Source organism: Meleagris gallopavo, chromosome 7, assembly GCF_000146605.3.
Source record: "Meleagris gallopavo isolate NT-WF06-2002-E0010 breed Aviagen turkey brand Nicholas breeding stock chromosome 7, Turkey_5.1, whole genome shotgun sequence".
Classification (NCBI taxonomy): domain Eukaryota; kingdom Metazoa; phylum Chordata; class Aves; order Galliformes; family Phasianidae; genus Meleagris; species Meleagris gallopavo.
The window spans coordinates 175,617-189,662 of NC_015017.2; the positions used below are offsets into that span (position 1 = coordinate 175,617).

Consider the following 14,046-nt stretch of genomic DNA (forward strand, 5'->3'; position numbering starts at 1 on the left):
ACAGCTCTTTGAAAAGAAAACCTTGGGTAGCATCATGGATGTGAGGCTCAGAAGAGACTGAGAGCCCTCCTGGGGCAGAACACTGCAGATCTGAGGGTAGTAATGTTCCACTGAGATGATCAGATGTGATGATTGGAGGAGCTACTTTATTTCTTCTTTTCCCTACTGAAAATTATTTATTTAAATACTACAATCTCTGTCAGCCCATCTAAAGCAATTAGGGCAGAGTGCTGCTCTTTACCAAAAAATTACATGCTCTTAGGCTCTTCTCAGAGGTCACTCTACAGCCCTCCTGCTACCAAAACCTTGCCATGTAAGCCCACTACAAGAGGAATGCTTTGGTTGATGAGTTTTGGCAACTGAGCTCCATTCATGAAATCTGGGTTAGTCTCCATTACCCCCCCACCCCCATGAAGGGGGCAAAGGAGCATTTCTCCGAAGTACTCAGTCCTGAAGGTGAGCCACACTCCTTTGCAGTAGTTTAGACAATACTAGTGTTATGTTTATTTCATGTCCCAGGACCACTTTGAGGCTCTTTGGGACAAGATGTCTTGTTTCTTTGGAAAGAAGGCAAAAGAGAGGTGCTGTTGTTGCTCTGGGTTTGGAAGATGAAACAACTGCACTGGTAGAAAGGGGTGAGCAGACTACAGGCATGTGGTACATTTGTTCTGTGGATCTCCAGTCTTTCTCTGCTCATTTATTGTATGGATAATTTGCAGATGCACGGACCATCAGATTATTTAATAACAGCTCAAAAACAGGTTGAACTCAGCAATGCAATTGTCCACCTTCAGAAGAACACACGCTATCAGTATGTGGGCCATCTGCAATAAGAAAAATGGCTATTACCAAACACAACAAGGCCAACAAACATGCTTGTCACAGCTGCATAAAAACAAAGATACGTAGGATCTCATAATTCATGCTGAAGAGGGAAAAGGTAGCTTAAAAGCTGCGACAAGATGATTTTACTGATTTCTGGAAACAGCTAAGCAACAGCTCATTGCACTGATACTGGAAGGAGCCAAGAGCTCTTTATCAGTAGAGGTTATAAAAGCATGTAAAAGAGGAAGGGGTAGAAATGTATAGCCCCTGCAATTCCATTAATTAAAGAATCTTTTCAGCAGTCCAAATCCCATGCTAAAGAGGGCCATACAGATACCCATGATGGTAGGTTCCCCATGCCAGAGGATGTGTTTCTATCTTTTCCTTCTGCTCACAAAGCCTTTGGAAAAGATGTAACACAGACATGAAAGCAGCAATTCCCTGTCCTAAAGTCCCCAGACACCTAGTCATGATCTAGCACAGTGCCTTTGAAGAAAGTCCCACCTTCAGCATGTGAGAACTTCCTAATACTGCTGCTTCCATGCCTTTTTTGCTGACTCCTCATGACATAGTTAGCAAGACCACTGTGCTCTTTGCTCAGATCTAGTTAAGCCACAACACCTTGCCATTAGCAGGCTGCGGGTCACTGAGCAGTGGGTCTGCTCGTGTGCTCATTCAAGCACCAGGCCCTGGTGTCATTTACTTGCACTAGAAAATAGCCCAGGTCAAGATTCCAGGTGCAGGGAAGGCTCAGGCAAGTGAGCCTTAGGAGGAGCAATCTACTCACTTCCACTTGAGGATCTCAGCAGTGTTGTAAGAATATAAATCCCATGGGGAATGTCAGCCTGAATGCAAAGCATAGACAGCCCCTACTCAGCAGGCTGAACAGTTCATAACACAGCAAGCCAACAACTTACATCCGCATAGCTGGGAGCATGCTGCTGGTCCAACACTGGGCTGAGGATGCAGGTGACCGTCCCTCACCTGGCATCAGGAGCCCAGCAGGTATGGCACGCAGGGGCAGCCCTGGGGGAGAGTAGTGGTGGTGGTGATGCACTGCAGACAGCCAGGGTCGATCTGCTTTCACAGCCACAGGAGTGGTGAGCTGCAAGTCCTTGATGGAGATAAGCAAAGGGGTTTTGGTGGCCCTAGGAAGGATGGTGGGGGACTATAGGGACATGCTCTGTCTCTCTGCTGCCTCCCTTTCACTTGAGGTGATGCTCAGCACAGTTCTGACACTTCTGAGGAAATACCAACGCTGCCTTCCATTTCCATACCAAATTTATCACTTGCATGCTGGCTGTGATGGTGCTGCCTCCCAAGATGTCAGTACCCTGAAACATGAGAGCAAGCAGCTGCTACCAAAGGCTTTCCATCTCAGGCAGACATTTGGTCTCAACAGGTGCAAAAGCTGTCAGCTCCCAGCTGCACAGGTCACAGGGATGGATTATGGAAGATTGTGTTTCTCACTGCACGGTTTAATGTGGGCCACAGGGACTATTAAGCTATTTATTGCCCTTACATAAGTAGCAGGTAGGAAAGGTGTGAATGAACTGGGCAACTACTGCAGAAGTATGGGAGTTGGTTTCTTACTATCTCACTACTTTGATTTTCCAAGAAAAAGAAGAGAAATCTCTCTCACAATGTGGGGAAAAGTCATTATCAGCTTGAAAACAGAGAGGCTGAAAAAGTACAGGGAAAGACTTTGCAAGACAAGAGATATCCCTAGTCCCTAAAGACTAACGATCTTTGCTGCTTTGATAGTAAATGCTTCAGAGTAGAGACTAGAAATACATTTTTCCAAAGTACTTAAGATGACTAAGGAGCTAGACAGCATCCTGCTAAAAAATAGCATAGGGATTGTGCAGCTAAGAATATGTTCAAAATTACCTACCTTTTGTTAAGTACTTGCTGTGTTTTGGAAAAAACCCTAGGAGGATTTAAAAACAAATATCTATAAAACCTGTCCTTCCTGACCTTGCTAGTCATTGATTGACAGCATGGGCATCCAACCTTTTGGCTTGCCTGGGCTGCATTGAGCAAGCAGGAGTTGTCTTGGGCCGCATATACGTTACTCTAAAAGTAATGCCTCCTATTTATTTCCACAGAAATTACAACAGACACAAAGAGCACAATAACACCCTTTGATAGGACAAATTTTCAGCTCTAAAACACTTCTTCAACATGGTCACCATTATTAGCTATGCATTTTCTCCAGCGATGAACAAGAACCTGCATGCTGTACTCATAGAAATCTATACCACCAGAGGTGACCCACTATTGCCACTGCTGAAGAATACTACCCACCACCTCACTGTGCTCACATCCAGTGTTTGGTTTCCATAAACCTTCAGCAAGTGTTGATGAATGTCAATGGGTGCCATTTTTTGCACATGGAGAAATTCAATGTTAGATGTACTTCCAGGTCAGACACCATTCTGTCAGAACACCACTCTGCTGCTATCTGTCAAATGGTAACAATGTGTAACAGGATACTGGTAGAAGGCTGTCTCTTCTCCCATACTACCAACATTCACCTCTGACATCATAGGCCAACATCATAAAACAGGAGGCACTACTTTCAGAGTACCTTTTGTAATACATACAATATTGTTAATATATAAATAACAAAATATTTTAAGAAAAATAAATCAAACTTTTTTAAAGAGAGCAACAAAAGCAGAACTAGTGGGATATTTGGCCTTGTTTTTGTGAAACTAATGCACCACTCTGGTTTGATGGAAATTACTACAATTTTTAGTGAGGTCTCAAGATGCTCAGAGATTTTTTTTTTTTTTATGAACTATTACTCTTCCTGTACTCCATCCTTGACAATAATTCTACGCACTGCCAGAGTCATGACATGAACAAGTTGTTATTGTGAAGAAAGGATATTTCTCTCTAGTAAAATAGGGGTTACGAAAGTTTGGTAAGGAGACACAATCAGATTTTTCAGTTGAGTATCTGATCGCAACTCCACACTTTCCCTTCAAAAATTTCTAGGTAATGTGCTCATATTGACTGAAAATGGAGTTGCAAACATAAAAGAGGGTTTTTTTTCTGCAATTCTTTTGAAGCCTGTTCTCTAATTCCTTTATCAAAATGGAAAGCATAGCTGCATACTCTTCACTGTTCCAAGCCCTGGGTTTAGCCAATGTATCAGAATGCATACAATTATTTGCTATTACTTGAGGCAACACTGCATAGCACTGCTCTCCCCACACCCTGGTTTCTGTCACCACTGTGTCAGCAGCATATGATGGTTCAGTTGTTGCTGAGCAATGAGTGCATGCTCAGGCTGCTCCACAGGTTGGACATATCTGATTTACAGAGAGACAGTAACTAGAGCCAATCAAGTGTGACCACAAAAATCTGAGCCTCAGATCCAGCTGGTTTTGAACCACCAGGTCAAATTTCACTAGTTACAGGATTTGTAACAAGTATTCCCCTGTTGCCTGCAGTGAACAGGCAGAAATTGAGCCATACTGCTACGTGCTGACTAGAGGTGAATTACTGGGACTTTGAAGACACCTGGGGACATCATTACAGATGCTGTACCAGAAGTTTCAGCAATAGTCAACAGGAGTTAGGCTCCCAAGTGCAGCAGCAGATGCTCAGTGTAGATCTGTTCCATGTCTGTTAGTACATACATTCCAGAGCCAGACTGAATCCAGTTTGCACTGGTGTGTGAAACATTTTCTGTTGTAGTCCTGCTTAGCAACATGTAAGGACCTATGTGAAACCTCCAGGAAACCCTGGGCAGCAGAACTTTTTTGTCCAGTCCTCGCACACTCCAGGATAACAACTATTGCCCTACACAAACAAAGATGCCCTTTGGACTCAGTAACACTACCTGCTGAAGTAGTGGATAGCCGGGTCTGGCAGGCTGTGCAAACACCATCGGTGGGAGAGACTTCAGCATCATGTTGTGCATGATGATCTGATGCATCTGTGCATTCTGCATCAGCATCATCTCCACCATATCTGGGAAGAAGTCATCCAAATGAAGAAAGTAAGAGCTTTGTTAGCAACAGACAAGCAGCAGAGGTATCTCAGTAGGAACTACCCTCCAGGGTGCAAACTCATGAATGCAGCTGAGATGCAGTGGCTGAAAATGACACATGCAAATATTAGCATTACATGCCCAGATGGTGCAAAAGACCATCCACACCAGATCTCCCATTCCCCCACCCTTCACAAACAAGCTGCTGTTGAGAAGCATCTTCTGTTAGTACCATTGCAAGCCCATCCCTGTAGATACAATCACTGGCAGGCTGGAGAAAAGCTGTGCACTGGAGCTCTCACTTGCTCCAACATGGGCTGGAGCTATGTGGCACTCTCCACAGCTTTGGTTCAAGATAATCATTTTCCACGTTAGAGGTTTCCTCAGCTCTACATAATATTGCAGTGCCACCTTGAGAGTCCACTGCGTATGCATCACATCCACTTAACATAATGCTGGATCATAATTAGTTCCACTGTACACATCCTTTGTATTAAGTGGGGGAAGGAGAGGAAGAAAAGCAAAGCAACTCTTTTTAATTGATCATACCAAAGATATTTTAAATATATCAACTTCAGAAAAGTAATGCATGAGCTTGAACTAGTTCATTTACAAAAATAAACTACTATTTGAGTAAATCCAGCCATTTAAACTAAGAAATAATTGAGAAACATAGCACTTTAGTAACTGGATATTTCTTTGTGATATAACAAACCCTTTTGACTGAGGGATGAGCCAGGGAAGTCAACCTAAGTTTTTGTTCAGGTATCATTTCACAGTTGCATCTATGTTCAGAAAAAAAAACCTCTTGTCCTTAGCACTGTACTATACTTGAAATAACACTTTCAGCTGTTCTGCCTTCCCCTTCCTCCCCCCCCAGAAACAGCACTTTAAAGCCTACACTGCTCTAAGGAAATTGAACAGCAGCTTAAGATGGGACAAAAAGAATTAAAAAATGGATTTTAAAAGCCTGTTTGTGAATTTTAGAATCATCCATTTGGATGAGTTTGACCTTGGTAAACTCAACGCCTTGGATTGAGCAGCTTTTAATTCCCTCAGCTTTTCTGACAGCTCAACTTTGCTTTGCTGAGTTTATAGTCCCATTTCTTTTGTTTTAGCAAGAAGAATTTGTCCAAAAGCTTCTGAAAACTCATCTCTATTTTTGCAGAGTGCAATTCCCACAGTCCCAACAGCAGCCCAGTAGTGACAGAGCACATCACTGACAGACCACATCACTGACTTGGATGCTTGGAAGAGGTCCCCTGACCTCTTCCCTTTGCAGTGGCACCTTTTGTGAGTATCACCTGGTACCTTTTCTGGGTATTCCTGGTAGTGGGAGCTGACAGCTAGTCCTAGTGAATGGTACCTTCTTTAATGCTTCCAGAGCGAGGATGTGCAAAGGGCTGGGCAGAGGGGATGTGTGCTATCAGTGGAGGTGGCTGCGGGAGCTGCTGGATGATAGTGGCAGGTTGAGGAGGCATCTGGATAAGAAAGGAAAACGGAGAAGTCAGTGCAGGATTTGGCCAATGTTTCCTAGGAGTGATGATCCTTACCACCTGTTGGATAATCCTTGGTGTTTCAGCTTGAGGTGCTGGAAAAGGTATCTGGTAGATGTGTGGGGGACCAGCACTATAGTTCCTATACTGTCCCCCAGCTGGTGCAGAAGGCTGTGACAGCTCTTCCAGAAGGTGCTGCTCCTGCAAAATCAGGTAACTTCTTTGAAGAAAATCTGGTCACAGAAAGGCTGGCAGTATTGCTGCATTCATTAAATAGGCTGAGCCGTTGGGAATCTGCAGCAAAGTACAGCTTTCCTCACCTACAACACTCCTGAAGAAACTGCTGTGTAACAGGCAGACCACAAGTGAGTGTTGCATGAAGGGAAGTCAGAGCTGAAACAAGTGTTTTTTCCTGCATATCTTGAGGGTATACAGTTTTCAGTAGAAGTGGGAGTGGAAAGAAGTGAAGAACAAACTGCTGAAAGTCTAGGAAAATATTTCATTAATATTTGATACTCTCTACATATGATGCTTAAGTAATAGCTGTCCCTATTTTGGCAACATTAAAGAGTACTTTGATTGCATTTTGGAATCCAGAGAGTTTATGATATGGCAGCTTACAACAAACAGAATCAACACACTAGGTGACCGAGGTGGGTGCAGGCTTTGTGTGCTAATGTGGAGGAAGTCCTGTTCAGCTTCCCACCAGCCTCTCCCCATCTCTCTACTGAGAGCCACACTTCTCACAAAAAAAAGGCTCAGTGCTTGTTTAAAGTAACATGAGATTTCATCCTTCAAATTCTACTCTTACACTCATCATGTTAAACCACACACCTTACACAGTCACATTTGACAACAAGTACTGCTCTTACCTGAAGCTCCTGCAGGAGATTTTTCCTTTGCTTCAAGGCACTTTGAAGCATATCCTCTTGTCTGTTGCCTAACAGAGGAAAAGACTATTATATTCTTAAAGGATCGCAAGAATAAGATTACTATAACATTTGCATTATGAGATTAATTCTGGAAGATATTTTAGGAGTTTCCTCTAAGATGTACCAGCTTGGTTAGGACGGAGATTCATATACAGATTATCACTGCTGTTCATGCTTCACTGAAAACTACATTTGCAATTTCTTATTCCCCAGGCTACATACAGATTTAGATGCCTGGATCAAGCAAAGACAGTACTGACATCAGTTTGGATCATTCTTCTCATCCACCAGAAAGTGTCCCTGCCACAGATGCTGAAACAGAGTAAATTCCAACTACCAAGACTGCTGGCCTTTAAGCACTCAGAGCCAGAGGCCTGTATTGGCTTTTAGAGAGGATATGGGATCACCCAGCGTGATCTATCAAGGAACTCATGACTGAAAGCATCACTAAGCCCTTTCCGTTTCAAGTCCATAACCAGAACAAATGCTTCTCTCTTACTTGCTGTAGGGAGAGGTAACTCCATCTTCTCTAGGTTCTTCTGTTCATTTTCTAGTCTCTGAAGGGGAAAACACATAGAAAACCAATTGCGAGTTAGGCAGAAAAGCTTATAGCAATTCAAATAGGTTTGGGATAGAGAAAATAAATCACAAGTGGAAACAAGGGACAGTTCTACTAAATCACAGCTAGCAAGGTCTGTAAGAAGCATAGAACCCCACAGAACTACAAACAGTCTCATAGAACACAATGGTAAATGCAACAGTAACAGTAGAGCAACAAAACTCCAGGCTGCAGAGAGCGAAGATTTACTCAAATGTAACAGCAGTAGACACTAAGGTGAAAAAAAGCTGCTTACCTCTAGAAGACCTCAGGTATGCAAGGATCTCAAGACAGATGCTTTCTCCTCCACTACCAACCCTTAAATAAGGTCTGGGAATGGGTGGATCCTGGCTCTACCCCTTCTGGCCACCAAGGTGTATTGTATGCACCTGAGCTACCCTGGGCTGGCCCTGCCTTGCAACCAGGTGCTTGATTGCTGTTTCAAGCCATGTTGTAGCATTTCTGCTACAGTCTCACTATAAATTTAGTCGCAGCAAAAGAATAATCATGCTTCCTGCTGGTCTGGCCATCTCAGACATGGGAACTGATAGCACAGTGAATCAGGAGACTTATGCATCACTTATTTTGTAGGGCAGAGAGCTAGAACACATGGGGAACTTGATTCTAGAGTTTTGGGTATTCAGTGCACTAATAATCTTAAGTGGCTCTGATCAGCCTCATCTGGAACTTCCATCTATATCCCCTGCCCACATGCTGGGCTGTCCTTATAATCTCAGTTCTAGATCTTCAGGTCCTGTCTAGGCTATACTGAACAAATACTGGTCTTCAGTTTATGCAGTACTAAGCTTGTGACTGGCTATGGGTTTCAGGAACTCTGATTCCAACTTGCAGATACCTTTCATCTTGACTTTGGGCCTTCCTTAATGCTATATGCTTGCTTGATGAATCTGAACATTTGGTTGAACCCAGCCACACTCTCTGGCTCTGCCCTGCTTGGGCCAGTCTCTTTCCCAAACAGTCGTGCTGTTATGTTAAACTTTCTGATCCTTAGGGACCAGATGGACTTCGTGCCCACCTGATCTCAGAATTGAAGAGCTTTTCCTTAGCACAAGCATACTTTTGGCTCCTGAGTTCTACCTACTTCCATACTGGTGAAAGATGTGTCCTCAAATTACTGCCACATCTAAGACAAACTACTCCGCTTTGGATAGCTGTATTTTAAATTTTAATTGTATATTAAACAATCATATTTCTACAGATGCAACTTGCTCTGCATCTGAACAAGATTCTCAGCTGGCTGCAGGTCCTTTTTGTTTCTCCGTAGAAATATGATTAAGACACAGTGTTTATTTATACTTAAATGACTGTAGCCACAAAAGCAGAGCAAAGGTGACCACTGTGGAATTATTAACTTACCTTTTCTAGGAGTTTGAATTTTAGCTGGGCCACACGATCCACCACTGAAGGATCTGTCATTGTAGTAGTCTTCTGAAAGAGCAGGCAAGTGTGAGCATATGAAATAGCTAAGCAAATGCAGATAAGTTTTCAGTGCTCCTTTCTTCCACTCCACAATCTTCATAGAAGAATTTTGTTAGCAAAACAAAAACCAAACAAATAATAAACAAAACAAACCACAAAACAATAAAACTCAAAACCCAAGACTGGGAGAAATGAGAGAAGAAAATAAATGCTTCAGTTTCGCTGTCAGGTAAAAATTAATACAGATATGTACCACAATAACAAAGACACAGATCTTGTTGCTTTTTCTCTCAATGTGTTTTTGTGCTGCAGGTTGTAATGGCCACATAACAGTTGGTCAGCTTGAGTATTTGCCTGTCCTTAATGGTTGCTAACTTCTCACTGGCAGTGTCTCTAAGCCTCTGTGTTGTTAGTGTAGTCTTCTACATACCTTTCAGATTAGTTCCTGTACTTTGGTTGCTAAGTTCGTAATGCCAATCCACAGCATAAACAATTTAATCTCCAGGTGCAGGTACTTGTTTACCCTCTGTGAAGAAAATGCTTGGCACACTAGGAGATGGGGGGAAAAAAAGACAAAATCTTTGTACACATACATATTTAACATAAGCCCAGTGCCAAAGGTCAGATTATGATCTGACTGATTAATACATCTTAACAATACCTATTGGACTACTAAGGGTCCATTCACTTTTGACACGGCCCTTCATCTGGATTTTCATGATCAGATAGTAATTAAAAAATTTTGAAAGAGTTAAGGAGAATAGCTGGAACTGATCATAGGATGAGTAAAACAGCAAAGAGATTGTGTTCTGACATCCTTTTGATTACCATCTCCTGAGCAGTCTCTGCGGTACCTTCTCCTTCCAGCATGAAAAGCAAAGCAACATTTGTCACCGACAGCAATAAAACCAATGCTAAGGCATGAGAAAAAAAACAAATTACATATACTCTGCTCTGCATCTAGGAAAGCAAAGTTACAATCCCATCCTTATTCAAAGGCCATGGTAAAGCCACAGCTGAGACCCTGCAGGCAGCTGAAGGAGCAGACAGACAATTCTACTCAGCTATGCGGGAGCAGCAGAGATCACCTCCTCCAGCTGTGACCCACTCAGCATGTGTGTACAATCTGTCCTTAAAAGTACACAGGCAGACAGATGCTGCTGAGATTATAGTAACTGTGATATGGGGGTTCCAAATATAGCTGCACCTTGCTATACGTGGGGCTCAGCTTGCTTTGGCTCACTTGTGCAACTAAGAGCAATGAGGCAGAACAGAAAACTCTCACCTGCCAACAGTCTGTGGCTTATAGAAAAAAAACCTGGGGATGTTTTTTGTACTTTAACTCATGTTTTTGATCCCTTTATCCTCTTGTCATCTGCAACAATCTTTGATAAGGAGTTACCTAGGTAACTTAACTTTAGCATGGGCCTTGTTATGCAAATAAAGGTTTTAAGTATAGAAGTTTACCTAGGCAAAGAAAGAAACAAAGGAAAGATTTGCATTTAGATTGTTTTAAATCTAAATTTCTAAATTTACGATCTAAAAACTTTCTGTTATACAACATAGTTTATTACTGTTCTCCATGCACTTTATGCTTATGGTTTGAGGCTTACATTCCCGAATCATCACATGCCTGCTCAGATGTCACTTCTCTAAGCTAGAGAATCTTCTGTTCTTCCTCAAATGGCAGATTTTCCTTCTTCATTGATTTCACAAGTCAAGAGAAAGAGGCTGGGAGGGCATAACAGTAGTGCCCACAAGGATGATTCTTACATCCATCTCTTGAACTCCATCATCAGCCACCCACAGAAGGTTCTTCAACAGTTGCAATTTCAATCAGATTTAGTTTGTCTGACTGTTTGTATGCCTCATGTTTTTCCTAGTGAGTTCTCTTTGTACTTTCCTATTTCGTGATTTCTTCTGCGACTCAGTGACCAGAGTTGCCTGCAGTATTAAGGCAGTGATGTAGCAAAGCAAGAGCTGAGTTGGTGTCTCCGGACAACCACAATAGCAACAAGCCTGCTATTAGTCATTACTGATGCTGCAGTAACTGTTGCTTCCTGCCCAGATGGGGCTTTACAGTAACTTTTCTAATCACTGAGGAATTTTGAGCAGATGTTTTACCACTAATTGTTTCTTAAAATATTAGTTAATTTTATAAACCCTTCATTGCAATAGGAATAGAGGGTGACAAGAAAGCTTGACAAAAACAGCCCTGCTGAAGTATTTATTTAAAAATGTACTGAGAGTGTTAAGTAAATTTGATGACTGTTAGAGGACAGAAAGAGAAACCTTTGCTTGATGTGACAGTATCCCAGAGAAAATCTAATGTCTGCTAAAAAATGCTTTCCAGAACTTATGGATGCTCTGGTTACAGTGGGATCCCTGCTACAGGGACATCTTCCAACCTGCTGATGACTTACCAGCAGACTGCTAGCCACACACAAAAGGGCCTTGTACAAAAGGTGTTTCTGTGCATCATGAACAGAACAGGATCAGAAATGAACATGAAGATCCAAAAAAAGCAAAACCAGACAAATTTAATTCTGAAAAATATTAACAGGAGTATTATGTACACCTCACAGGAGGTAATTATTCTGCTCTGTTTAGCAGTGCTGAAGTCATAGTTTGAAGTCACTTTGTCTAATTTTAGACATAGCAGCATCAGAGGGAAAGGAAGTCCAGGGGAAAAGATGGTAGCAATGGTAGATTTACAAAATACAAGATCTGAGAAAAACTTTGAAGAATGGGCATTGTTTAATTTATTAATTAAATGATGAGATGGAGGCAATTAGCAATGTAAATGAAAGAATATTAAGGACACAGTCAATTTATTTTACTGTCTGAAAAGACTGAGCAAGAAACATTTGGCTTAATAAGGAAAATGAAAACCTGTGAAAACAAGCAAAAAAATTGTTAATTATACAATATGATAAGTGATGGAGTTGCTACGTAAGAAAAGGCTTTCACAGAATGGGCTTTCATAGAATGTGTTTATAAACAATTTACAAAAGCAGTTGCGATGAACACTGCAGGCGGATCAGATCCCTCTCCAGATACAGGAATGGTGAGCTCCAAACCAGGACTACAATTCTATGATGTCTGTTATTGATTTTGATACTTTATGCCTTGATTTTAATTACTATTTTAATAAAACATGCTAGAAAAGGAACCAAACAGACACACCTGGAAATATCAGGAGACAATAAGCTCCTGTGCTCTGGTTCCACCGGTTAGACTTTTTATGATTTTATTCTTAGAAGAAGTTATTTATTTATTAAAAGGGTTAAAAGAAGGGGAAAAAAAAAGAAACAAACACATAAAGAGAAATTCACTAGTGGACAAGTACACGTAATTTCCTTCCAATCAGTTGTCTCCCTCTGCCAATTGTAATGCTGCAATTCAACAGCCAAGAGCTCTCACGTTGCACTTTGGAGCTTGAAGCAGAAGAAATCTTGAAGACATTTCACTTAATTCCTGGCTTCCATGTTGTGTGGACCAGCATACTTGCTGACACCAGAAGCAGAAGAACTGAAGGCTGTTCCACTGTTAGAGACCATTTTCAACAGACTAGGAGGATGCTTTTTCTTGTAAATATTGTAAAAACAAAACAAACAACAACAACAAAAAAAAACAAAAAAACAAAAAGACCCAAACCTGTCTGCATTGTAAGCTAAATATGTGGGTAAAAATGTTTTACAGTTAGAGCTATTCAACGCCATTGTGCGTTGTGCAATGTTCTTTTTTACTATTATTTTCGAAAGCAGTGAATCCAGTTTGAAACAAATTATTCTTACGATTAACTCTTTTTATAAGACAGTGACAAACCACTAGTCTCTGTAAATATTGCCCATTCATTTGCAGATAGGTTGCAGTAGCTCCTGGAGTTCTGAGCAAGATACTGTGACCTGATGGACCTTCACACAGTACTGTTAGTCCTACTGCTAACTGAGGTAAGTTGTAAACAACCTCTACAATTTTTACAGTTGTCAGGTAGGAGAGGCTCCAGCAGAAAATGCACGTGGCAAAGCTGCTCCAGCAGCACAAAACATGAATTCTGCGCTCTGAGTCCAGTGATGACAGACTACTGGACAGCAGACACCCTAACCAAGAGGGGCTTTCTCAAACACTGCTGTTCTGAGGGCAATTTAGTTAGACTAGCACTAGAAATCCGAAATTATAACACACAGGAATATAAGGAAATACAGCACAAGTTAGTTATTTAAATAAATAAGTACAAGTAAACCAAAAAGCTTTCAACCCAAAAAAACATGAGTTATGTAGTTATTGTTAGTTATTTAAATCAGGTTTTATCAATGATAAATAAAAGCAGTAATTTATTTTAAAGCAAATCTATTCAAGCTATACATCTAATTTGACACAATTGCCAGGGCAAACGCCATGATGTGTTCTCTTTTAAGAAGATTCTTTGTTCCATGCTCTCCAATTTCCTTTTACTTCTCAGAATGTATCAACAACTCAAGCTTTTAAACTGAGAAATTTCATAGTACAGGCTCTCCCTTTCTCTATCAGTGATTGGGAAGAAACTTAGCTTCCTGGCTATGTAGTCACGGCACCTGGAAATGCTCCTGGGGGAAAATAGCCAAAGGTTAATAGGGCAGGAGGTGGCCAAGCACTGTCTCAGGAGCTTCTCTCACTTTCTGGACCAATATCCCTGTATAGTTTACTGGTCTACTTTCCCTTTCCCTTTCCCTTTCCCTTTCCCTTTCCCTTTCCCTTTCCCTTTCCCTC

General features: G+C 41.5%; 1 protein-coding gene across 7 annotated transcripts; it reads right to left on the reverse strand.

Annotated features, from left to right (window-relative positions):
- Positions 1 to 51: 51 nt before the first annotated feature.
- C7H21orf58 (chromosome 7 C21orf58 homolog) lies at positions 52 to 11,374 on the reverse strand. Of its 7 annotated transcripts, none has more exons than XM_031554062.1 (9): positions 9,725 to 9,937; positions 9,232 to 9,303; positions 7,756 to 7,813; positions 7,197 to 7,264; positions 6,382 to 6,525; positions 6,195 to 6,309; positions 4,679 to 4,809; positions 1,743 to 1,939; positions 52 to 824 (listed from the first exon to the last, which is right to left on the reverse strand). In XM_031554062.1, exons 2-9 carry the CDS (start codon positions 9,289 to 9,291, stop codon positions 809 to 811), a joined length of 789 nt encoding a protein of 262 aa, XP_031409922.1. In that variant the 5' UTR covers positions 9,292 to 9,303; positions 9,725 to 9,937; the 3' UTR covers positions 52 to 808. The 7 variants fall into 7 exon arrangements, with proteins under 7 accessions (XP_031409922.1, XP_031409924.1, XP_031409927.1 ...); XM_031554064.1 differs by having other exon boundaries at positions 6,385 to 6,525; positions 9,725 to 9,935; XM_031554067.1 differs by lacking the exon at positions 1,743 to 1,939 and having other exon boundaries at positions 9,725 to 10,577.
- Between the last annotated feature and the right edge of the window lie 2,672 nt (positions 11,375 to 14,046).

What these genes read in the sequence shown, in the direction of transcription:
- C7H21orf58 (XM_031554062.1), bottom strand. Translation starts at nt 9,291, where the DNA reads ATGACAGATCCTTCAGTGGTGGATCGTGTGGCCCAGCTAAAATTCAAA. An exon ending in GTTACCTCTCCCTACAGCAA is followed by an intron (nt 7,265 to 7,755) that starts GTAAGAGAGAAG and finishes TTCCTCTGTTAG; the next exon opens with GCAACAGACAAGAGGATATG. An exon ending in CAAGGATTATCCAACAGGTG is followed by an intron (nt 6,310 to 6,381) that starts GTAAGGATCATC and finishes TTTCTTATCCAG; the next exon opens with ATGCCTCCTCAACCTGCCAC.